Here is a 26543-nt window from a genome sequence, read left to right as displayed (position 1 = left end):
GGCAAAATCTTTCCCTTTAGTGAAAACCTTTTTGCTTGCCTGCATAAGCCATGGACCACTCTGAACTGCTTTCAGAGTTGGACGAAGTACTCCTCCTTTGCTTCCAGTGGTACATCTGGCTGTAGTGGTAACCCAAACACCAAATCTTAAGTGTCTGAATGTCTTGTCCAAACATGAGGGATGTTGGTGTGTTTTTTCTGGATTCCTGCACTGTCAAACAAAACGATATGCCCAAAGGACCAGGGGGGATAGTGGGCCCAGTCACGCTGATGTTGTTCAACCAAGATGCCAAGTTAGGTGGTAAGGGTACAGTTGAAATGCTCTACCAGTCCATCACTTTGGGGGTTCAGGGGTGTAGTGTAGGTCTCCTGGGCCTCAAGTTCTTGACAGACCTTTCATGAACACCTGTGCTTCAAAGTTCCTCCTCTGGACACTGTGCAGCTCCTCGTGTACTGAGTGTTACCCAGAAGGTGGCCAGGATGTCCACCCCTACAGTGCATGCCCCAGTGATGACCCACTGCACTTGGTCCCTTTTGGGATGTGCGGAGGTCACAGCAGTAGACAAATTGTTCTGTATCCTGAAGGCACCATAGTCAGTAAAAATGCCGCATTGCATTCTCGGAAAAGGAACCTCGCCTCCAAAAACACAGACATAACAATACATGTATGAAGTAGCTTGTATTTAGCTACTTTAACTGTGTGGCTTATTGTGGAATTAGCTTTTATGTTAATTGATAGAGAGCTTGATGCATTTTTGAGTAGCTTGCTTAACACTGCATATCTATTATAAATATCTGGCAGCGACATGATATTTTCTGTCACTACAGTTGTTGGATCCTCCTGAATGTGGCAATGGTTTCGTGGAACAGGGAGAAGAATGCGACTGTGGCTCTCAAGTGGTGGGTGACAGAAACAGAAATCCAACAGAAACAGAAATAATTATCTGAGTATTAATTAATTAAATCCTTGAAGTGATACCTGCCTTGAAGTGTGTTAGTACAAGAGAACAGGAAGGTGACGGTTGCAATGCTTTTTTTTTAAGCTAACAGGTTGTTTTTATTGGTTGTGCACTCTTGTAGGATTGCTCTCGCGCTGGGGGTGCATGCTGTAAAAAATGCACTTTGACCCATGATGCAATGTGTAGCAATGGACTCTGTTGTAGCCGTTGCAAGGTAAGTTGTATTAGAATTGTTCACCCAAAACTTTTCTGCCATCATTTACTTGATGGGATCATTACATCTGTACAACATTACATCATTTACCAAGGGCTGTCAGTTCTTTTCCCTGTCTTCGGCCTAGGATACTGGGATAGGCTCCACTTTTCAGCAGTGGCGCTTCAATTCAAGCATATCGCAAAATAATGGCAAATAAAACACGTCTTTCTAGAAATTGTCCTAGTGGATGGCACGTGGATGCAGCGCGCACAGTGTAGTCAGCTTCATTAACAAATGACTCTTATGAACCAGTTCTTTGTGAGTCAAAAACACAGTGCTGCCCAGTTACAAATTGACCGGTATTCTATTTGTTCGTGAATTGGTCAGAAATTTACTGTGAAATGAATGCTTGTTGTGTCATTTTCTTACGAATTATTGTGAATCAACAGCAGAATGATGCTAACATCACAGTAATTTGCTGCTCTTGTTTTACTGTGAATTCACATGATAATTTAAAGTCAAACTATTCTTACCATCAATATGAAGATTTACCAATATCTTATTTTAAATTCATAACTGTTTGTACTGTACCGTAATAATCTATTCTTGCTGCATTGCATGCACCTTTATAGTAGCCTGCATATGCACTGTAGAAATATAGAATGATATTGTTTGTTTATAGTAATTTTTGTGTTTTCTAATAATGTAAACTCACAGTAAAACTATGCTTTTTTACAGTACAATTCTAAAAACTTGACAATTTTGTTTGATTAAAATACTGTAGATTTTACAAGAAATGTCAGAGAGTCAAGTCACATTTATTTATCTAGCGTTTTTTACAATGTAGATTGTTTCAAAGCAGCTTTACAGTGATAACAGGAAAATAATTAAACAAAATTTGTTTCGGCTGTCCAGCAGAGCTAGAAAATAGTATCATAGTCCAGCTTAAGTGATGGTTAATTTCTGTTGTAGAAAAGTTATTAATTTAGTTCATTTATATATACAGCCGCTCTGGAGAAAACAGTGATGTCATCATCATCAGTTCACATATAATGTTGTCAATACAGGCAGATCAATAATATTGTTGAATATTATGTGTCCCCAACTAAGCAAGGCAAAAGCCATTGGCTGCTCTCTCTCGCTTTTTAAATCTGGTAAACGGAATCCAGATAGTCTAATCATATACTGTAACTATGCCAGGAAGGAAAAAAATGAATACATCTTTTTAGCATGTTAAACTAAATAGTAACTGTTCAAATGAACACATTATTTCTGACAGCCAATAATAAACTGACGTATATTTACACAAATGCTTCGATTCTTTAAAAGAACCAAAGTGATTTGTTTAAGATGTTACCTGAGGACTACACTGGTTGCATTGTATGTTTTTTATTCACTAAAAATAACTGGTTCATTAGAGTCATTTGTTTGGACTAGATTGGGTGAACTGCATGAGCCATTGAGAATATTTGTTTTTGTCATTATTTCCCAGCTCAATGTCTTTTCATCTCATCACACTGGAGCTCCACTGCTGTAAATCGGTCCAAGAAACTACTTACATTTATATTTTATACATTGGGATACCTTTTATTTTTTTTGCCACTGTATCAGTTGATCTGATTTACAAAACAGCCTGAATGATTCATTCACTTATCAGACTATATTCAGTCAGGTGACTCTATTATCCAGTCACAGTGGTTCTTGAGCTGTGCGCTCACTAGAGAAAAGGATTATCTGTGAATAACTTTCTTTTACATTTGTAAAATTTTGCTTAGAATTTATCTTATTGTGTTCCACAGAAGAAAGAAAGTCATACAGGTTTGAAAAAGCATGAGCGTGACTTTTTATTTTCAAAGGGACAAATCCCAAGTCAACAGTCAAAACATTTTTTATTAAATTTTTTTGCGTTATTAATTGTGTATATTTTTGTTGTGTATTTAACTCACAGAAAGATTGTGTGTTTCAGTATGAGCAGAGAGGAGTGGTCTGCAGGGATGCAGTGAATGACTGTGATGTGCCAGAAACGTGCACTGGCGATTCGAGTAAAGTAATGATACATTTATATGAAATCATCATTACCATCATACTAGTCCTAATAACATAAGAGATTTACATGTGCTTCTCATTCATTTCTCAAACAGTGTCCACATAATGTCCACAAACTGGATGGTTACATGTGCGATGCTGGACTGGTAAAATATTCAGTTTTTCTATCTAATATGAAAATTTCTTGCTACAATAGTACAGTACTAACCATTGTCACTGTATTTTGTTTGCATGAATTACTGCATGACACTGGCAGTCTTATTTTTTAAAACTATTACTGTACATGAACTATGGTTTAAATTGAAAATGTTTCAATGATTAAAAGGGCGGTCTGCAATTTTATTTAGTTTTTTTATTGTGCTGGCTTATTTTGGCCTTATAGTTACACATAGTTGTGTGTAGATACATAAGTGTTCAGTTCCCAATGTCATTAATTGTAGAAATGTGGTGTTTACACTATACATTATTTACTATTCATTTATCCAAGCAAATCTCTCCAATAACAAAGTTGTTTTTGACTGGTTGTGTGATCTCAGCATGTCTGAACACATGAGGCTACTGATATAACTGCAATAAGTGTATATGCTTTTAACGGTATTTTATTATTATTATTATTTTATTAATGATTTATTATGTAAGGTATTTTTACGTATTCATTTCATTCACCTTTATTCTTTTATGTGACTGTAGTCACAGAGGACATCAGCCAAGTGTCTTTTTTTGTCAGGCTTAGAGTGTGTGTGCGTAGAGTGTGTGTATACTGTATGCATTCTATAAGCTGATGTACTCTCTTCTGGCTCTCTCAGGGCCGCTGCTATGGGGGCCGCTGTAAGACCAGAGATGCCCAGTGTCAGGCGCTCTGGGGCCACAGTGAGTAATATTGTACATTATCGTGTTTAAAAACCTCAAAACAAATAATGAATATTAATTACAGATGTAGACATTATGGTTGGTTTTGTTTTTTGTTAGTATAAACCTTTAGTAAAAAAAAGAAAGAAAGTAGAATAGTATTCATAATTAAATCTCCAGTTTTGAAATTTACGGGTCAAGTAATGCTTCATCAGGAATAAAAAAATTATCATGAAAAAATGACAAAACTGTTTCATAATTTGGTGCACTTCTGGCAGTTGTTCCTAACTTTTAAATGAAGACTGTTCCTGCACTTATCTGGTGACTTTCCGCACAACAGTCCAGTTGATGATGCTTTGTATGATCCCTGCAGCACTCATATATCTTGAAGATTTGGGCTGTTGTTGTTGTTGTAGAAAGTGTGATGATACAGGCACAGACGAGCAGCAGCAACTCGGCTGCCAATATTCATAACCTGCATCAGACAGGATATTAGCTAAATTGTCTGAATTTGTCAGATGACTGTCTCCTCGTTTCTAGCTAATCAGATATTGGTCTGTGTGACATTGAATGATGGCTGTGATTACCATGTTCATTTTAAATTAGTCCAATGAATCATTGGTGTGATCAAAAAGTGCCCCTATTATGCTTTTTTTGGATATTACCTTTCATGTAGTAATACAGCTGTGAATCTAAAAGGTCTGCAAAGTTTCAAAGATGCACTTCAAATGGAGTTACTGTCTTCCAAAATAAAGAACTGATTCTGAACTGCCTGAAACGAGACATCAGTAATTCCAGTCTGATTTCCTGCGTAAACCGAAATATGTTTGTAACAAATTTACATAATGCTTGTCAATGGTCTTCAATAGCCTCTTTTCCACTGTCCGGTCATTCCACTCTCAGACATCGAGCTGTGAGGCCAAAATCAAGCTGCATTTCCACTTTTGTGCCAGTAGCCCTGCAGCACTACACTAGAACACACCCCTATAGAACAACAATATGACGTTACACCATTTCACCAGCATCGGGCTTGCTGACTGAAAACTAGCTAGAGCATGATAGAAGCGGACGTTTCGTCTTTACTTAAAGACTTAAGACTCCAGCATCGATATTTGACCAGTGATTTACAATAAAAAATGTTCGTGACAGTAATTTATTAATTTGTGTCAGGACTGCACATCAATAATTCTGAATCAAACTGGTATTTATTAGCTCAAATAAAATGAGAATTGTGATCACAGGAATGCACAAAACAACTCCATGAAGGCTTTTAAGTCCAAAGGCTTACACATTTAGAAATAAATATTGACAAAATATCAAATGTTTCACATTTCTTTATAAAGAATGAGCTTTTCTATTTTCCACAAAATTCTGTGATCTGAGGAGAACACATTAGCACCCTCGATTTTGGCTTGGCAGTGGAAACATGGCTAATGGCTGCCCACGAATAATGTTTACTTTGACCTGCCCTCAAATAACTTTTCAAATCCACTTTTCATGCTCTGGCTCTAATTGATTTGATAAAACCGACGCCATCGTGGAAGCAGAAGTGTGAAGAAGCAGAAGTATTATAGCGGGTAGGCAAGGAAGATGTAGAGGTGGATCTATATTGCAACGCTAAACTTTTTTAAACAAACTAATCCAAAACAAAACTTGATTTAAACTCAATGAGAGTGTCTGCTTCCCAAACAAAGCTAGAAAGACCAGCACTAAATAGGAAAAGGATCTACCTCTACCATTATCAATTGGCTGGAATTTTGAGACCACAATAGACGTGAATGACTAAAAGGCATTAAGAGCTTGCTCAAGTACTGAGGAGCTAAACCATTTAGTGCTTTGTAAGTAAATTATCAAGATTTTAAAAATGTATACAATGTTTAATAGGAAACCAATGAAGTGTTGACAGGACCGTGCTAAAATGGTCATACTTCCTAAGAACACGAGCTGCTGGGTTTTGGACCAGCTGTAGTTTGTTTATTAAGCGTGCAGGGCAACCACCCAGTTGAGCATTACAATAATCTAGCCTTGAGGTCATGAACGCATGAACTAACTGTTATGCATTTTTCATTGAAAGCTGAAAATTGTTGTAATTTATATATATTTTTATGATGGAAAAATTTGGTTTTACAGATGCTAGAAATGTGGATTTCAAATGAAAGATTGGTATCAAATAACACATTCAGGTTCCTAACTGACAATGACGACTTGACAGAGCAGCCATCAAGTGTTAGACAGTATTCTAGGTTATTACGTGCAGAGGTTTTTGGTCCAATAATTAAAACCTTTTTTACTATAGACTAAAATTACTAGTCATCCAATTTTTTTATACCAACTATGCATTCTGTCAATATTGTGAATAGGTATGTTTTGTCAGGGCAAAGAAATATACAGCTGAGTATCATCAGCATAACAGTGAAAAGGAACGCTATGCTTCCTAATGATATCATACAAGAGTACAATGTACATAGTGAAAAGCAACAGTCCTAGTACTGAGCCTTGCTGTACTCCATACTGAACTTGTGATCAATAAGACATCTCTTCATTTACTGCTACCAATTAATACTGGTCAGATAAGTATGATTTGAACCATGCCAATGCAATTCCACTATTGCCAGTGTAATTGCTGAGTCTATTCAAAAGAACGTTGTGTTCCATAGTATCAAATGCATCACTAAGATTGAGTAACACTAATAGTCAAGTCAAGTCAAGTTTATTTGTATAGCGCTTTTCACAATACAGATTGCATCAAAGCAGCTTCACAGTATTAAATTAAAATAATACAACAAAGTTTGTTTCAAGAGGAATTTATTGATTGATAAAATTAAATTAAATATCCCCAAAATATCCCCAACTGAGCAAGCCAAAGGCAACAGTGGCAAGGAACCGAAAAACTCCATCAAGTGACCTAATGGTGTCCTAAAACTCCATCAGGTGCCTTAATGGAGAAAAAAAAAACCTTGGGAGAACCCAGGCTCAGTCGGGGGCCAGTTCTCCTCTGGCATTGGATAGAGGCCGGATTGTAGTTTGAACTGTAGGATTATATGAATGCCTGGCTGAAGAGATGCGACTTTAATCTAGTTTTAAACTGGGAGAGCGAGTCTGAGCAACGAACAGTATCAGGAAGACTATTCCAGAGTTTTGGAGCCAAATGTGAAAATGCTCTCCCTCCTTTGGTGGTTCTGGATATCCTAGGTATGACCAAAAGCCTTGAATTTAGTGATCTTAAAGAGCGCGATGGATTATAGGGCGACAGAAGATCCGTTAAATAGACTGGAGCTAAGCCGTTTAGGGCTTTATAAGTCAGTAGCAATACCTTGTAATTAATACGGAACTTTATAGGTAACCAATGCAGTGATGATAAAATCGGTGTTATATGATCATATTTTCTTGATCTCGTAAGAACTCTAGCGGCGGCATTTTGGACTAACTGTAGCTTGTTTATTGAGGATGCAGGACAACCAGCTAATAAAGCATTACAGTAATCCAGTCTCGAGGTCATGAATGCATGAACTAACTTTTCTGCATCAGAAACTGATAGCATATTACGTAGCTTAGCAATGTTTCTAAGGTGGAAAAGGCTGTTTTTGTAACATAAGAAATATGATTTTCAAAAGACAGGTTGCAATCGAGTATAACACCCAGGTCTTTTACTGTAGAGGATAAAGTAACAGGACATCCTATGATGTTAAAGTTGTATTGTGCGAGGTTTTGTGGGCGTTTTTTTTTAATAAATCTCTGTAATACAGAGATACAACCACGATCGGATGATAAGAGCAAATCATTTGTAACTCTAATGAGAGCAGTCTCAGTACTATGATACGGTCTAAATCCTGACTGGAAATCCTTGCAGATACCATTTCTTTCTACAAAAGGAACACAGTTGTGAGGATACTGCCTTTTCCAGTACTTTTGACAGAAAAGGGAGATTTAAGATCGGTCTGTAATTAACTAGTTCTAGGATCAAGTTGCGTTTTTTTAATAAGAGATTTAATAATAGCCAGCTTTAAGGTTTTAACTTAGTCGGTATAGGGTCTAACATTAATGTTGTTGATTTTGATGATTTAACAAGTTTAGACAATTGATTCTTTGCTATAGGAGAGGAAGAATGGATTTTTTCCTCAGGGAGTCTATAGCACGTCACCTGATACTTAGACGTTGCATGGTAATATTTTTCTCTTTAATAATATCAATCTTGCAAGTAGAAAAATTCATAAAGTCTTTACTGTTGTGCTGTTTGGAAACGTTTGAAGTTGAAGCTTTATTTCTTGTTAATTTAGCCACTGTTTCAAATAAATACCTAGGGTTTCACCCAGAATGCGAAAGGATCATTTTTCAGTTATATTTGTCATGGAAAGTGTCACATGTTACTTGAAGTAATTTTATGTCAATTTAATAAGTATCATGTTATGCCCAGTACTTAAAAAGGGCATTGTATCAATTTAGTTAACATACATTTTGTACATGGATGATTATGGCTGTTGTCTATAAAATCAAATCATTGTCAAATGCAGTAGCTGTAAATAATTAAGAAATGTATGTCTCTGAGACAGAGACAGTAAATGCATAACAAACCTATAGCTACACGTCACTACTCTGTCTGCAGAAACATTAAACTACTAAACCCATCACTAGAATAAAATATTATGAAACATATGAAAGGTTAAATAAAATCAGACAAATTCACTATAGGAATATTTTTGCCCTGGACATTGACATTTCTCAGACATATTTTGGGAGCATTTCATCCCTGCTCCCTGGTTAATTTTTTATCCTGGATAAGACCATTAAAAGATTCACTGTAAAAGATTATTTAAAATTTTAACTGTAATTGTAGCCAAAAAAAAAAAAAAAAGGCTACTGTAGAAACCTTTCCTAGAAGTTTGTATGTGGCACATGACATGTTTACAGTATATATTATATAAATAATTTAGTTTCTTCTTATTTGTGTTATTAGTAATGTACATTAGGGTGTTTTGTGTTGCAGTTTCTGTTATTTAATTAATGTTTATTGCATTATTTTCATCTCATGCATGTTACCCTAATGGTATTTTGTCTTTGTGTGCATGACACTGTACAGCGATTAGGCCATGTTTTATGGACAGGCCATTCTCTTATTCAGCATGTGCCTGTTCTGTTGTACTATCTGTATTATAATGGTAGTTTTCAGTAAATTTTAAGGTAAAAATATATATTTTTGTGGCTTAGTTATTTGTAAAAAATATACATTATGCCATCCCATAATTCTGGATAAAGATTTTTTTTTTTAAGTGAAATTCTGGCAACCAAAGTGGCCATTTTGTGTTTACTGTAAATTCACCAAGTATTTTTTCTGCACATTTACCATATTTTTTAAAGTGTATAGTAATGTTTAATAAATAAATAAAAATCACTAAATTGTAACAATGATAGAAAGATCTATGAAAAATCTACTTCATACAAATCCATACAAAGTCATTTAGAGAAAAATGGATACTTCTCTTCCAAACTACAGAAAAGTTCTATATTTTAACCACACATCACAATTATTAGTGAATACAAACATATAAGGTTTGTCATATAAACCTGGTGGTGGCGCAATGGATAAGACACATGCCTTTGGTGTGAGAGACCCGGGTTCGAATCCACTGTGAGACACCAATGTGTCCCTGAGCAAGACACTTAACCCCTAGTTGCTCCAGAGGCGTGCGACCTCTGACATATATAGCAATTGTAAGTCGCTTTGGATAAAAGCGTCAGCTAAATGAATAAATCTAAATGTAAATATAAGGAATAAGGAATCAGTGCCTATCTGAATCATGTACACTTCACTTGTTTAATTCTAATACTGAGATCGCACATGCACAATGCTCAGTTATTTGACTGTGTGTGCCATTAGATGCAGCAGATCGCATGTGTTATGAGAAGCTGAACATCGAGGGTACGGAGCGTGGCAACTGCGGTCAGGACAGCAGCTCGCGCAACTGGATTCAGTGCAATAAACAGTGAGTAACAACCAGAACACAGCTTCACAACCTTTTCAGTGGCATCGTTTCTCTCTTTGCTGGAACAATCCTTCTCTTTCTTCTTTATCTGTCTTTCACTGTTGTGTGTTTTCTTTCACAGGGATGTGTTGTGTGGATTTTTATTGTGTACTAATATCACAGTGAAACCACGGTATGGAGACTCACATGGAGAAATCACAAGTCTCACCATCTACCATCAGAACAAGTACCTGGATTGTCGGTAAATGCATATATTTTCTTCTTCTGTATAATTAATATATTTAAAGCATGCTCAGATATTTTTACTGGAAAACAGTATACTGGTTAAGGTGAATTTAGGACAGCCCGAATACTCTGGGGTTTTGGGTCAGATGGAGGTCTTTTCGCTTGTCTATGGAGTCTCTCTGCTTTTTCAGAATCCTTCACATTTTTAAGGCACAGTCAAGTAAAAAAAAAAGTTATTTTAGTTTAAGTAAATAACCTTATCCCATTAGAAAATGTAAAAATGTATGCATTTTTATGATGTGTTTTGAATGAAAACATATGATTTTTTAGAAAGGTCCACACCTAAAATGAACCATAAGTGAGGCATAAGCAAATTGTAAAAAATGTATGGATGAGATTGTAAGAATTTCCAAAGCGATACATTTATTATCCAATAAATAAACTACATAAACTACGATGTAAACACATTTACCAAATGAATCCCTCGATGCGCAACTAAAAACTCACGTGACTTTGGCTAAACAGTGGATGCGATCTGGACTATCCAGTAGACTAATTTTATTGCACAGCATCTCAAATGTTGGTTGGATGATTCTGAAATGCCTGAACCAAAGTCTGTCATCAGAATGATTTGGGATAAGGACCTCCCAGAACTGTCTCACATGACAAAATCACATTTTCAGTGTGTGTGTGTGTGTGTGTGTAACACTGAGCTGTTGTTTGTGTGTGTTCAGTGGGGGTCATGCAGTGCTAGAGGACGGCACTGATCTCGGGTACGTAGAGGACGGCACACCGTGTGGCCCTAATATGATGTGCCTGGACCATCGTTGTCTGCCGGTAACCACCTTCAACCTGTCATCCTGTCCCGGTTCAACATTCTCTCAAGTGTGCTCTGATCACGGGGTGAGCTGCTCATCTCTGACAAATCTAATATCACAGTCACATACTGTCTGTTTTGAGGTCAGTGCTGTTTTTTTAAATGAGATGCAGTGACACAGATAAAATATGCAACGTTACATTTGCCAGAGGCTGGTACATTTGACAAAAGGGTAGACTCATTCTTAAAGGGATTGTTTACTCACCCTCATGTCATCCCAAACCTACAAGATTGTCGTTCATCTTCAAAACACAAAAACATATATTTTTTATATGCTCTTATCCTTTTTTTCTTCCATTGAAAGTCTATAAATTCAAAATTTTCAGCCTTAAAAAAGTACATAAAGACAACATAAACCTGCACGCTTGACGTGAGAATCAGTGAGGTTTGTTCTTGTGTGTCATGCAAGTACATATTTGATGTGCTCCATTTATGCGCGTTGATCAATGTTTATATGTGAACAAACACTAAATTAAATCTGGTCATCATATAAAGCGATTGTGTACATGGGTTAAACGACTTGATGCATATGGATTACTTTTTCAATGTCTTCATGAACTTTTTATCTTCTTTCAATGGATGGACAAAAATTATGTGAGAATATTAAAAATATCTTCATTTGTGTTCCTAAGATTAGCAAAAGGGTTTGGAATGACATGAGAGTGAGTAAATAATTGATATTTTTGGGTGAACTTACCCTTGATTCACATTCTTCTGTATAAAGTCCAAAATAAAATTCTGCTTTAATAACGAATACTGTGGTAAAACAAAAGAGAGTGAAAAGAGAGATTGGATTTATTCATTCACCATTGTCTGAAAAACTTTAGGCAAGGCAAGGCAAGTTTATTTAAATAGCACATTTCATACACAATGGCAATTCAAAGTGCTTTACATAGAAGAAATTAAAATAATGAAAAGAAATAAGAATAATTAAAACAGTTTAGAAAAATAAAATAAAATACAGTACTTTTAAAAAATTAAAAAAGAATATTATTATAGATCTTTCCTTCAAAGGATTCCCTTAAGACTTAAATCTTTCAACCTTCTTTTAACCTTCAATCTTCTTACGACTTCCATCTATCAACTTTCCTTTAACTTTCTTTTCTCCCTCATTTACTCACACGTTCTTTTCACTTTCTTTAGCACTTTAGCACTGCGTTCACATTCTTTCTCAGACGAAAACTTTAATATCGTCATTTAAATACTGTTCTACTTTCAAACCCACATTAATACACGTCACTTTCACATTATCACCTTCTGAGTGGGCATTTACAGTTTCGGGCTAAATGCCCTGCTGACATAGGAGAAATTAAAATAATTAAAAGAAATAAGAATAATTAAAACAGTTTAGAAAAATAGAGTAAAATACAGTACAGTACAAACAGTCGGACGAACAGCGGCACAGTGCTCATTCAGTAAATGCACAGCTAAACAGAAGTGTTTTGAGACTGGATTTGAATGTGACCACTGTAGGAGCACATCTGATCTCTTCTGGAAGCTGGTTCCAGCTGCGGCTGGCATAATAGCTAAAAGCAGACTCACCATGTTTAGAGTGAACCCTTGGTATTTCTAGCTGATATGATCCTAATGATCTGAGTGATCTGTTGGGTTTATATTCAGTGAGCATATCTGCCATGTATTGAGGTCCTAGGCCATTGAATGATTTATATACCAGTAATAATACTTTAAAATCAATCCTAAATCTAACTGGGAGCCAGTGTAAAGACCTGAGGACTGGTGTGATATGTTCATATTTTCTGGTTCTGCTCAGAATCCTGGCGGCAGCGTTCTGTATGAGCTGCAACTGTCTTATGGTCTTTTTGGGAAGGCCAGTGAGGAGTCCATTACAATAATCCACCCTGCTGGTGATGAAAGCATGCACAAGTTTCTCTAAGTCTTGTCTGGAAACAAAGCATCTAATTCTTGCAATATTTTTCAGATGATAGTATGCTGATTTAGTTATTGCTTTGACATGACTACTGAAACTAAGGTCTGACTCTAGTGTCACACCAAGATTCCTGACTTGATGTTTAGTTGTTTGACCCCTAGAGTGAAGGTATGCGTTCACCTTGAGAACTTCATCTTTGTTTCCAAACGCAATAACTTCAGTTTTGTCTTTGTTTAATTGAAGAAAGTTTTGACACATCCAACTGTTGACTTCGTCAATGCATCGGCACAGGGAGTCAATGGGGCTGTAATCGTTAGGCGATAGGGCTAAGTAGAGCTGTGTGTCGTCTGCATAGCTGTGGTAAGCAATTTGGTTCTTTCTCATTATTTGGCTCATTGGGAGCATATACAGGTTGAACAAGAGTGGCGCAAGAATGGAGCCTTGAGGGACTCCGCATGTCATGGATGTCCACTCAGACTTATGGTCTCCTATACTCACATAATAACCTCTCCCATCTAAGTATGACCTGAACCATTTTAGGACTATCCCAGAAAGCCCCACCCAGTTTTCCAGCCTGTCAAGAAGTATGTTATGATCGACAGTGTCAAATGCAGCACTGAGGTCGAGTAGTACCAGCACTGATAATTTTCCTGAATCAGTATTTAAGCGAATATCGTTTATTATCTTTATGAGCGCTGTCTCTGTGCTGTGGTGCGGTCGGAAACCAGATTGAAAATTGTCAAAGTATCCATTCGAGCTTAAGAATTTGTTCAGCTGATTGAAGATAACTTTTTCAATGAGCTTGCCTATGAAAGGAAGATTTGAGATCGGTCTATAGTTGCTTAATATGGTCTTATCCAGATTGCTCTTTTTCAGGAGGGGCTTGACAACTGCAGTTTTCAGGGAGTTTGGAAAACTCCCAGAGAGAAGTGAGGCATTTACCACTTCTAGAAGATCTGCTTCTAAACTGTTTAGCACACTTTTGAAAAAAGATGTGGGAAGTGTGTCAAGGGCGCATGTTGATGTTTTAAGGTGTTGTACGGTTTCTTCCAAAATTTTGCCATCAATTTCTTTGAAGTCAGACATAGTAACTACTTTCTCAGGTGGTCTGATCTGTCTGACCCCAGCACAACTCAAGGATGTGCTGATCACCTTTCTGATATTATTGATTTTCTCAGAGAAGAAAGAAGCAAACTCACTGCACTTGCTGTTTGAGAGCATTTCACTGGGAATCTGGCTTGGGGGGTTTGTCAGTCTCTCTACAGTAGCAAAAAGAGTGCGTGTGTTGTTTAAATTGCTGTTTATAATATTTGAGAAGAAAGTCTGTCTAGCTTTGCCTAGTTCCATATTGAAAGCATGCAGGCTGTCTTTGTAGATGTTATAATGGACTACAAGTTTTGTCTTCCGCCACATGTGCTCTGCTTTTCAGCATTGTCTTTTCATATGTTGCACTGCTGTTGAGTTTCTCCAAGGTGCTTTTTGTCTGCCACTCTTCTTCCTGACTTTAACAGGAGCAATATCATCAATTATATTTTTAACTTTTGAGTTAAAAGAATCAAGGAGAAAATCAACAGAGTCAGCAGATATGCTTGGTGTTAAGGATATAGCCTTCATAAATAGTACACTAGTGTTCTCATTTAAGCATCTCTTCTTGACAGACACAGATCTAGCTTCAGTGGCAGGAGAGATCAATATATCAAAGAAAATACAGAAATGATCAGACAGTGCTACATCCTTAATAAAAATCGATGAAATGTTTAGACCCTTACTGATAAGTAAATCTAGAGTGTGTCCATGATTGTGTGTGGGTCCATGTACATGCTGAGTCAGATCAAAAGTTTTTAAAACAGTTTTGATTTCTTTTGCCATATTGTTTTCTGCATTATCTATGTGAATGTTAAAATCTCCAGCAATGGCAAAACAGTCAAACTCTGAGGTAATTGTTGATAACAGTTCTGTAAAGTCCTCAGCAAAGGCTGGAGAATATTTTGGAGGCCTGTAAATAATGATAAGTAAAATGCGAGGAGCACCTTTTAACACAGTACCCAGATATTCGAAAGACGGGTAATTCCCAAATGATATTTGCTTACATTGATAGATATCTTTAAAAAGAGCAGCTAGACCCCCACCTCTCTTAACAGCTCTGCAGACACTCATAAAAGTAAAGTTAGGAGGGGCTGTTTCATTGAGGATTGTTGCACTGCAGCTGTCTTCTAGCCAGGTTTCATTTAGAAACATAAAGTCCAGGTTGTTTGTGGTTATTAAGTCGTTGACTAGAAGTGATTTATTTTTAAGTGAGCGAATGTTTAAAAGTGCTAACTTAACAGTCTTACTTTTTGTCCCCACAGCAATCTTAGTTTGACATGTAATAGGCACCAGATTAGTTGGGTTTGCTATACGGCTATTGAAGGCCTTAGACTTTCTATCTTGTAATAGAACAGCAATAGAGAAAGATACAGGCACACTGGGTTCCCGCTTGTTCTGTAAACATTTGAGAAAGTTACTGTTATCATAGTAGGAACCCAAAACACGTCACTGAGAGCTGGTATCAGTTGTTTTTGGTTCACCTCGAGCAGGTGGAGGAGGGTGTGGGCCCTGGCGTTTTGGCCGAAGAGGCCGAAGAGCTCTCACAGGAGGAGGGGGCGGGCGAGCTCGGCGCGCAGGCTTCGGTGTTTGAGGTGCCTGATGATTTTTGGTTGGTATCTGGGGGCTTGCAGCAAAAGAGTGGGATAGTCTGGTTCCAGCATGCACTAGTTCTTCCATTTTACATTTACATTACATTTAGTCATTTAGCAGACGCCTTTATCCAAAGCGACTTACAAATTAGGACAAAAATTCAGCGAGTCATCATAAAGAGTTAAAAACAACAACAACGCAAGAAGTGCTCAAAATACGAAGTTCAGGTATTATTCAGAGTAGCATAAGCCTGATAAGTGATGTTTCAAAGGGAAAGGATTTTTTTTTATTTATTTTTTTATTTTTTTTATAAGGTTAAGTGCTCACGGAAGAGATGGGTTTTCAGCTGTCTTTTGAATGTTGTCAGGGATTCTGCATTCCGGATGAGGGTGGGGAGAGCGTTCCACCAGCATGGAACTGTGAATGAGAATGTTCTGGAAAGTGATTTTGTGGCTTTCTGTGATGGAACCACGAGACGTCGCTCGTTGACCGATCGTAGGTGTCTGGTAGGGATGTAGACTCGTAGGAGTGAGTGAAAGTAGGAGGGAGCTGAGCCTGTGATGGATCTGTAAGCAAGCGTCAGTGCCTTGAACTTGATGCGAGCAGCGAGAGGTAGCCAGTGCAGAGAGGTGAACAGAGGAGTGACGTGGGCCCTCTTGGGCTCGTTGAAGACAAGACGAGCTGCAGCATTCTGGATCATCTGTAGGGGTTTGGTCGCACATGCTGGAAGTCCAGCCAGAAGAGCATTGCAGTAGTCGAGCCTAGAGATGACCAGGGCCTGGACGAGAAGTTGCGTTGCATGCTCAGTTAGGAAAGGCCTGATCTTCCTGATGTTGTGCAGTGCAAACCTGCATGATCGAGCTGTCTTTGAAATGTGATCAGTGAAGGTCAGCTGGTCATCAAACGTTACTCCAAGATTTCTGACCGATCTTGATGGGGTGATTAATGATGACTCTAGCTGGATGGTGAAGTCGTGCTGTAGAGACGGATTGGCAGGGAGGACGAGAAGCTCAGTCTTTGCCAGGTTGAGCTGCAGGTGATGTTCCTTCATCCATGTGGAGATGTCCGCCAGACAGCTTGAGACCCGTGCAGCTACTGTGGGATCATCTGGTTGAAATGAGAGGAAGAGCTGCGTGTCATCAGCATAGCAGTGGTAGGAAAAACCGTGTGCCTGTATGATGTGTCCCAGTGATGTGGTGTAGATGGAGAAGAGGAGGGGACCAAGAACTGAACCCTGGGGAACACCTGTGGTCAGCTGATGTGCTCTGGATACCTCACCTCTCCATGCGACCTTGAAGGACCTACCTGTGAGATAGGACTCAAACCAGTGGAGTGAAGTTCCTGTGATGCCCAGTGATGAGAGGGTGGACAGAAGGATCTGATGATTCACAGTGTCGAAGGCAGCAGACAGATCCAGGAGAATGAGGACTGAAGATTTGGAAGCAGCTTTTGCGATCCGTAGGGCTTCTGTGACTGACAGTAATGCAGTCTCAGTTGAATGCCCTTTCTTGAAGCCAGATTGGTTGACATCCAGCTGGTTGTTTAGAGACAAGAAGGATGTTAGTTGGTTGAAGACAGCTCTTTCAAGTGTCTTCGCAATGAATGGTAGGAGAGAGATAGGTCTGTAATTCTCTACAAATGATGTGTTTAGCGTTGGTTTTTTGAGCAGTGGAGTAACCCGAGCCTGCTTGAATGCTGTAGGGAAGGTGCCAGTATGGAGGGATGAGTTGATGATGTGTGTGAGTGATGGTAGAAGTGTGGGAGAGATTTTCTGTGAGAAGCACAGAAGTGGAGTTGCTGGCGAGAGTGAGAAAGTATCTGGTGAAAGGGGCTGTTGCTCAGGTGTTATCGGAGGCTGGGATATGCTGTCCTGGCTTCCCTGGCTGTTTTCCAGGAAGTCGTCCTTGGGTGCTGAATCTTGGAGCAGTTCTAATATGTCTGTATTGAGCTCTGTGGGCATGGCTCAGCTGAGATTGTGTCCGTGAGCAGAGGTTGTTGTGGCTCAGTGGTGTTATCATTGTCCTTGTGTGATATGTCAACCGCATGTCCATTTTGCTGCTGAAGTGAAGTCCCGTGTTCATTCATACTGTTTCCAGGTGTGTGTGTGTGTCGTTCAGATTGACACACACTGCAGAAGGATGATTGAGGGAGAAGGAGAACTTTAGTAGTACTAATAAACTAGATTTTAGATACACCGTCTGGTGCACCTGGACATATCATCAGTGATGTAAAGGATCACGGGGGGTTTCGGGTCTTTCAACAATCAGACCCCCTCCCCTAGGCGACCCAGCCGGGGTGATCAGGTCCCAGCTTATGTCCAGGTAGCGCTACTACCCTACACGCCATACCTCTCCTCTCCTGATCCACAGCCACCTTGATGCTACTTCTGCAGCATCAGTGGCCAACTTGATGGCCCTTCGCTGGCTCGCCCCTGTGATGCCAAGCATTTTGTAGGCCCTGCAAAGGGATTGGCCCACAAACCCTCGACATCCCACTTCAACGGGTTGGCATATTGCCCGCCACCCATTGCTCCGGCAACCCTCCACAAGCTGGGAGTACTTTGCCCTCTTTCTTTCATTGGCCTCCTCCATGCGGTCCTCCCAAGGCACTGTGAGCTCCAAGAGAATTACCTGCTTGGAGGCCTCTGAGGTGAGCACAATGTCTGGCCTTAATGTTGTTATGGCAACTGCTTCAGGGAACTTCAGCTGCTTGCCCAGATCAACTGACAGCTCCCAGTCGCGCGCCGTTGCCAACAGGCCAGAGGAGGTGCCCCGGGCAGCTGGTGTTGACTTCTCCCCAGCTCTGACAAAAGCTGTGGTCTTCACTGGGCGGAGGCTCTTGCTGTGGCTAATTCCACTGCAGATAGAATCCGCTACGGCTTTTAGGACCTGGTCATGCCGCCAGCGGTAACGCCCTTCGCCCAGGGCTTTTGGACAGCAGCTGTGTTCCAACGTTCCTCTCCTCTGGCAGAGGGGGCATGCTGGTGTCTCCACCTTTCCCCAGGAGAAGAGGTTGGATGGACTTGGCAACACGTCATAGACCGCCTGGATCAGGAATTTTATCCTGTAGGGTTCAGCCTTCCAAAGCTCAGTCCATGTGACTTTGCGCTCCGCTGTTTGCTCCCATCTTGTCCAGGCGCCCTGTTGCCGCATCCCAGCCATCTGGCAAGCTCGCTTCTCCTCAACTCCTGCATGCACCTCCTCCAGGATCAGCGACCTCCTCTCTTTCCCTTCCGCCTTGTCGTAGTTTCGTAGTTTCGTAGTTCTTCTGCTGCCCAGGCCAGCTCTCCCCTGTGCCACTGAGCCCACCAACACCTTTTGCCGTAGCCTTGACTCTGCGTCGTCCACTGCCACGGCAGCCCTCCACTTCCGCCCTGTCCTGACCTCAATCCCAGCCTGGGCAACCTTTGGATCACTGGAATCCCGATACTGTAGGACCTCCCTGGACCGCGTCACCATGAACTCCTCGCTCAGGCTGCTCATGGGAAGCTTCAGCTTGTTGTTCTGCCCATATAGAGCGATGCTGCTCAGGCTTCGAGGCAGTCCCAGCCACCTGCACAGAAACCTGCTGATCCTCATCTCAAAGCCTTCCACCGTTGAAATGGGGACTTCATACACCTGGAGGGGCCAGAGGATCCGAGGGAGAATACCGTGCTGGTAAATCCAGGCCTTGAACTTGCCAGGAAGGCCAGACTTGTCCACCACGGCCAGCCAGGTCTCCAGGTCCTGGTTGGTTGCTTTTGTGGAAGCTGCGTCTCTCAGGCTGCAATTGAACACCTTCCCCAGGCTCTTCACAGGTTCCTCTGTCAGTGATGGTATCTTGGTGGTGCCAAGTGAGAAGTGGAACTTGTCAGTAACCTTCCCTTTCTTCAGCACGAGGGACCTTGACTTAGCCGGCTTGAAGTTCATGCGAGCCCAGGACATCAGCTCCTGAAGACCGTTCAGGATCCACCTGCAGCCTGGGACAGATGTTGTGGTCACTGTCAGGTCATCCATGAAGGCTCGGATGGGTGGCTGTCTAACTCCAGACTTAGAGAGGGGCCCCCTACACTGCATTTCCGCAGATTTCACCAGCATGTTCATGGCGAGTGCAAAAAGGATGACTGAGATTGTACAGCCCGTGATGATCCCCTTCTCAAGCTTGTGCCAGTCTGAGGTTGTTGCAGCAGTGAGATGGTCCGGAACTGATCGATTTTCTGAGACTTCTCCTCCTTCGGGATCCAAACACCCTCTGCCTGTCTCCACTGGTCTGCTACCTTTCCCCTCCTCCAAATCACCTTCAGGATCTTCCAGAGTCTGTGGAGTAGTCTTGGACAGTTCTTATAAACCTTATAAGGTACTCCACTGGGCCCTGGAGCGGAGTTTGCCCTTGCCCTTCTAACCACCTCCTGGATCTCCTTCCAGCCGGGCTCTTTCCCATCAAAGTCCAGAGCCGGTGCAGGTGGATTGATCAAGAACCTGCAGGGGCCTAGGTCTTGCTCTCTGCACTTCTCTCTGTACTCATGTACTCTCTGTACTCAACTATAGTATACTGATCTAAAACTATAAAGTTCATTTAATTACATTCAAAACTTGCGCCTCTACTCTTCAATTGTATATGCTCTCATATCATACCATATCATTCAAAACAACAATATTGCTTATCACAGCTATGCAGATGACACCCAAATCTACCTTGCTCAATCACAACGCGACTTCAGTCTCTTAGACTCCCTATGTCAGTGCTTGCATGAAATTCAGTTTGTTCAACTACAGTAGTCAACATTTGAAGTGGATCAAAAAAGTTCATCAAAGTTGTCCTAAGAACGGTAATTGTTCAAAATTCATGTATAACTTTGATGAAAGGTTTTGATCCACTTCTAATGTTGACGACTGTACCATCATGGTACTGTATTTGCTCAACCCCTTTGTTGTTAATTAGTAGGGGTGTGACGAGATCTCGTGTTACGAGATCTCGCGAGATTAAAACGCGACGAGATTTCTCGTCGAGGTGAAACTTTGTCTCGTGAGTTGTTGTGATGTCAGTGATGGAGCGTGAGGGTGAAATTAGTATTGAAGATGCCCCTGCCACTTTTAAATCATTTGTGTGCCGGGCCAATCACACACACACTCCGCGCACACACACACACTGTCCCTCGCTCACTCACTCACGCACACACACACACACACACACACGCACGCACACTCTCGCTCGCACTCAACCCGTCGTGGAGGATCGTTAAAATTAAACATGCTAGTCTTTCTGTCGTGATGTCCTGAAGCGTCGCAGACGCGTAGGTTATCGCCCACTATACGAAATGAAACGATCGAATCTTGCGTCCCGACGCCCGTTGTCCGAATCTCCACGAAACGGATCGTGCCAAAATCGTGCTAAAATAGTGTAATCTGAACCAGGCAGGTACTAAACATTTGACCTATCGGGCAAAGAACCTATTAAAGCACTAATACATGGGAACAGTATAGCTAACATTCACATATCACAAGTCATATCGACATCGCAATATTAAACAATGTAATCGCACATCGCAGCTTTTCCTCATATCGTGCAGCCCTGCCCAAAGGTCTCAACTGCTGCCAGAAATCATCGACATGCTTATATTCTTGAAAAAGACCATGACCATAATCTTAGGCTGTTCTGTGTAGTTAATTTATCTCTTATTCATGCTTGAAGAAAAAATGTGTTTCTGTTTGAACTTGTAGTTTTGAGAGAGCAGTACTTTGATTATGGATACACACTTACGGCGCTGATCCACTTGTCCGTGCGACACTTCTGTCGCGCCGCGCTCCACTATATTCCTATGGGTGACGTCACGCGACTTTGTCGCACCCGCAAAGCATTCCGGGAAGGCGGCGCTTCATTTGAAAAAGTGCTGCGCGTCAAAAAGCTGGCCGATGCCCATCTTTATGCAAATGAAGTCCGTCAAACGCGGCGCGTCTATCCAATAGAAGTAGAGCATATGGAGACGGAGGGAAGTCTCTCGCAGGTCCTCTGTTCTGATACGCTACATTTCCCGCTGGGTCAAAACCACGCCCATAGCGGTAAACCCCCATCAACGTACCAATGTGGGGAGGCGTCGCGACACCACGCGACAGTCGTGTCGGACAAGTGGATCAGCGCCGATACTGTTTGCATTTAAAGTGTTATTTTAGTTAGATTTCTCATGTGAAATCGTACAGGGGAGAAGCCAGACAGTAGAGTTTATAGCAAAAATTTTGCAGTGTTTGCATGTCCTTTACTGCATAGAATTAATTAAAATAGAAGTAAAATAACATTCATTACAAGTTGATTTCAAAATGCACCTAAATTGTTTTGCATTTTGTGATTTTCAGTTGAATAAAAGACTATTTTCCATTCATATATTTCATCATTGAGGATTTTTAAAAAATGGTGTAAAAATCTCGTCTTGTCTCGTTCTCGTGAACCCAATCTCGTGTCTCGTCTCGTCTCGTGGAGTAAGCGTCTCGTCACACCCCTATTAATTAGCTCTACACACCTGTTTCTGTTCAGTTGATTACTCTCTCTTGTATTTAAGCCGGTTTCATTGTCCGGCATTGATTATGTTAAGTGTGGTTATTTCCTGAGCTTCTTCCCTGTGATTCTCCTGTGTGTTCTTGCGGAATTTATTATTGAAGACTCCTTTTGAATTACAACTGTGTGAAATGTGCTATATAAATAAACTTGCCTTACCTACAGCTGCTTTTCAGTCAAACTCATTGAATATCTTCTACTCCTAATATTTTATGTGAAATGAAATAAGGATTTATATAGCGCTTCAATGTACTACTACAGCCCAAGCGCTTTACAATCATATCAGGGGTCTCTCCTTAAGCACTCCATTGCCAAACCATGTTTTATTGCTGTGAGTGACTTACAGAAATGTACTGTGTTGCCCTGGAATTGGAAGGCCAATATTCTTGGCAATAAAGTCATTTGGTATAATCTTTTCTTATTATCTTACAATGTATGGCATAACAAATATGGAGGAATCCATTTTGTTGCCATGTGACAAGAAAACCACAAAACAGGAAAGTATCATCCTTGTAGACCCTTATGGCTGTGTGTAAATGTTATAAAGCCTCTTATGAAAACATAAGATAATTTAACCTTGTTCTGACATGCTATGGTCAGTTCAGATTGTCAGAAGTGACTTAAATACTTTTATGTAAAAATAGTTCAATTTTTTAATGATGATTATGATATCCACACACATGGAAAATATAAGGATGTAAGAAAAGCATGTCTTTTTACTTAGTTTACGCCATGTCATGTCAAGTCAAGTCAAATTTATTTGTATAGCACTTTCCCATCGTTTCAAAGCAGCTTCACAGAAATTCACACTGATAATGTATGTCTGCAATGCCTTATTGCTTTACCATTTTAAATTGGTTTAAGTCCTATTTAACTAACAGGGCCCGTATTCATAAAGATTCTAAGAATCCTCTCAGAAAACTCTTAATTTAGCTTAAAAACTTTTACGTAGGAGTCTTAGCTTAAGAGCAATTCGGGACCGATCTGAGAGCAACTCTGAGTAAGGAAAAGAAAAAAACTTTCATCTTAGTGAGGAGGCGGGGCTGACCCCGTTGCTATGTATGACACAATCTTTTGAAGACTGTGATTGGTTGGTTGTCCAAGAAGGGGGAAAAAAGTGATTTTAAGTATAGGGTCTATTCTAAGCCTTCACTTTGAAATTACATGCGTATTTTTTCCTATTTGACATTTCACACACACACACACACACACACACACACACACACACACACACCAGAGTTTCCGCTAGAAAAAAATGGTGCCGGTCAAAGTGACCGGCAGAGATTTCGTTTTCCGGACATTTTGATGATATGCCGGTCAAATATCGCCTCTTAATTAGTCAAGTTGAGGAAAACTGGAGGCAGGCTATGTAACTTAAAAAAATGACATAATCAAGACTAATAGAATCGTAATAGAATGCAACATGTTTATTAGCCTAACTTTCAAATAGACGGAAAAAAAACATGAACGTCCGTTTGGCGTCAATCAACGCCAATTGTTTTTACTATGGTTTCACATTCATAGTTTAACAAACCAATCCCCCTTCCCCACATAAAATATCTGAATATCTCGCGGTGTAAATAGCCGCATTTCCATTACAGATTTGCGCAAATGTTTTGCGCTATTATCTAAATATCGATAAAAAACTATTGCGAAATGACGGCGTTTCCATTAACCGATGTTATGCGACTAAACGTCCTTTTTTCTCTCACGATAAGTCATTTAAAAAATCACGGCAACGGACGTTGGTTTATATAATATCACAGCCATCGCATTAGACATTATTATTATTATTAATGGAAGGAGACGTGGCGTGTTATCCAAGCATTAATGGCAGGGAAAGACCCTTGTAGCCTACTGCGAACGACACATAAGGAGTTTCTGGGTGTTTCGCCCTCATTTCTGCTCCGAGGTTTTGATTGTGGCATTTATTTGAGATTTAGAATCCAGTATTCCTATAGGCTAATTATTGTTTCTTTTATGAATTTAATAAAGAACTCTGTCTCGTATTCTGTCCAAACGATCCATGTAGGCTACTTTTGTCCATTCGTTTTTCCTTTTTTAACCCGTAATTGAAAAACGAAAAATGAACGGTTGTTGTCTTTTTAAAACGCAAAGTTGAACACCAACATTTTTATTTGAACTTGCTACACAAACTGCTGCGCAAAAAAGTAAATACCGACGCATTTTCTGATTTTTGTTTATGACTTTTTGCCCCTTTACTAAACATTTAAAATATTCACAAATTAATATGGAAAACATGTCGATTTTACTGGTTTTCAAAGGCCAAATTAGAACCTGGAATTGATGTTTTTCCCGCAGTGCTGAATGAGAAGAGCCATTAATATTATGAATAAACGATTGTTCTCTAAGTGTCGGCTAAAATCACATCTCCATCTCCGCTGTTAAGCAGATGCGCTTTTAGAGAGAAATGCACCTTTCATACGAATTAGGTACATAATCAGAAGGTATTAGCTTTCGATTCTAATTTGTTCGTTTTGAAGTGGACATTTCAAGCTTTAGCCTACATATAGGCTATATTTTGTTTCAGTTCTCGCGCTCCAGTTTATGGAGATCATGAAAGTGCGTCTGATTGTTTTATTTTATTTTACAAAAGCACAACGTTTTCTTGTTATTGTGAGTTTACACAAATAAAAGTAGTTGAGAATAATGTATTATTATTTTCTGTATGACCAGAAATGATAGAGTATTTTAAGTTGTTTCCACTGTTAATAGGAAAATGCAAGTGGTCACGCCCGCTCCTCCGTGCCATGCAGTGCGCGCTCCACACTCAGCTTTGTTCCTTTTTTGCATAAAAGCGTCTTCTAAATATAGCTTATTAAATGTTATAATATAATAAAATAATATAAAATTATTATTATTTGCGTAGCTATACATGGACCTCAAACACACCGCGTCTTCTAAGTCAGGTGACTGCAAATGCGCAAAAACTGTTTCCATTGCAGTTTTGCGAAATATTCCTTTTTCGAATTGCCTGAAAAACCTCCTCATGCGAGCATAAAAACGTTCTTGCGATAAACGGGAGTTTCTGCGAAATGAACGTGTTTCCATTGTGCGTATTTTTAATTCGCAATTTCAATTTGTGCAATTTGAAGGGTAGCCTAATGGAAACGCGGCTAGTGTCTCTCCACAACTTGCAATGCGCATAAGCCGCGTAACGTAACCTTGTTCTCCGCAAGGCGACTTCGCTGCTTCGTCTTGATCCGATTCTGGTTTTTCTCCGGTGGTGGTGGAGCTGTCTGGACATCTGAGGCTTCAGGCGTTCCTGATTCACCATCGTCCGTCGCGTCTGGCCTCTAAAAAAGCCTGGCCATATTTGAAACGTCTCACTCATTCGCTCGTTGTTTAGGTCTATATAGAAAACAGCCGTTTTAGGCGTGCGCTTTATTTGAAATGCAGCATGCGATGTTGTTTAATAACTTTCAAACGGTAGAGCCTGTTCCTTTATAACATAGCCAAAGGTCGGTGTATTTTTGTTTTATACATTTTAGGCTTATTCTCAAATTCAGATTGTGTTAGGGGGGCGGGATTATTAGGTAATTTTAATCGGACAATTTGACCGGAGAGATTTAATTTTGTCGGACATTTCATTTTTTTTTCGGCCAATGTCCGGCAATTACCGAACCCTGACACACACACACACACACACACACACACACACACACACACACACACACACACACACACACACACACACACACACACACACACACACACACACACACACACACACACATTATATATATAAATCCTTTTTTTTTATTTACCATGCTGTTAATTTCCTATAAGGTATTTGCTTGGCTTAGAATGATAAAAATTGTTCCACTCTTTCCAATTACACTGATTGCTGGCATGTCTATTTAAGTGGTGGTTTGAATGTTGGTTTTAATGTATCAAACATGGAATTTTCCCAGTTGCCAAATATCGTAATGTAGTGATTACTTTCATTTCTGGCGCTATGGCATTTTCTGTGCTGTGTCGGAGATGTTAGCGTGTCTCTAAAAACATCTGTCACATACATGATCCCTGCACGATCTAATCTATAGCGTCTTATTAACTCACTGTCATCCACTGTCTGCAACACATTTCTTCTCCTTCGTCTTTCTGCCATTTTCTCCTCTGCTAAAGAAACTCTTAAGCCTCTTAAAAGTCCTCGTCTGTGCTCCTAACAATTTTGACCTTAAGACCTCTTTTAAGGGTTAAGATGCTTTCTGAATTACTTTTTTCTTTACTAGGATTTTTTCTTTAATTTTAAGAGTAAACGCCCACATTTCTAAGAATTTTCTTAGAATTTTGTC

General features: G+C 39.9%; 1 protein-coding gene across 2 annotated transcripts in view; it reads left to right on the top strand.

Annotated features, from left to right (window-relative positions):
• The window catches only part of adam11 (ADAM metallopeptidase domain 11), a 67062-nt gene that overhangs the window by 29754 nt on the left and 10765 nt on the right, over positions 1-26543 (top strand). For both annotated transcript variants that reach the window (XM_082152731.1, XM_082152730.1), the window contains exons 16-23: positions 828-899; positions 1080-1172; positions 3121-3201; positions 3296-3346; positions 4007-4070; positions 9925-10030; positions 10152-10271; positions 10990-11158. In XM_082152731.1, coding sequence (XP_082008857.1) covers positions 828-899; positions 1080-1172; positions 3121-3201; positions 3296-3346; positions 4007-4070; positions 9925-10030; positions 10152-10271; positions 10990-11158 — 756 coding nt within the window. The remainder of the gene's footprint in view (positions 1-827; positions 900-1079; positions 1173-3120; positions 3202-3295; positions 3347-4006; positions 4071-9924; positions 10031-10151; positions 10272-10989; positions 11159-26543) is intronic.

This window comes from Leuciscus leuciscus (assembly GCF_965113295.1).
Source record: "Leuciscus leuciscus genome assembly, chromosome: 21".
NCBI classification, from domain to species: domain Eukaryota; kingdom Metazoa; phylum Chordata; class Actinopteri; order Cypriniformes; family Leuciscidae; genus Leuciscus; species Leuciscus leuciscus.
The sequence above is the reverse complement of the archived record's forward strand: the minus strand, read 5'-3'. Positions and strand labels throughout refer to the sequence as shown.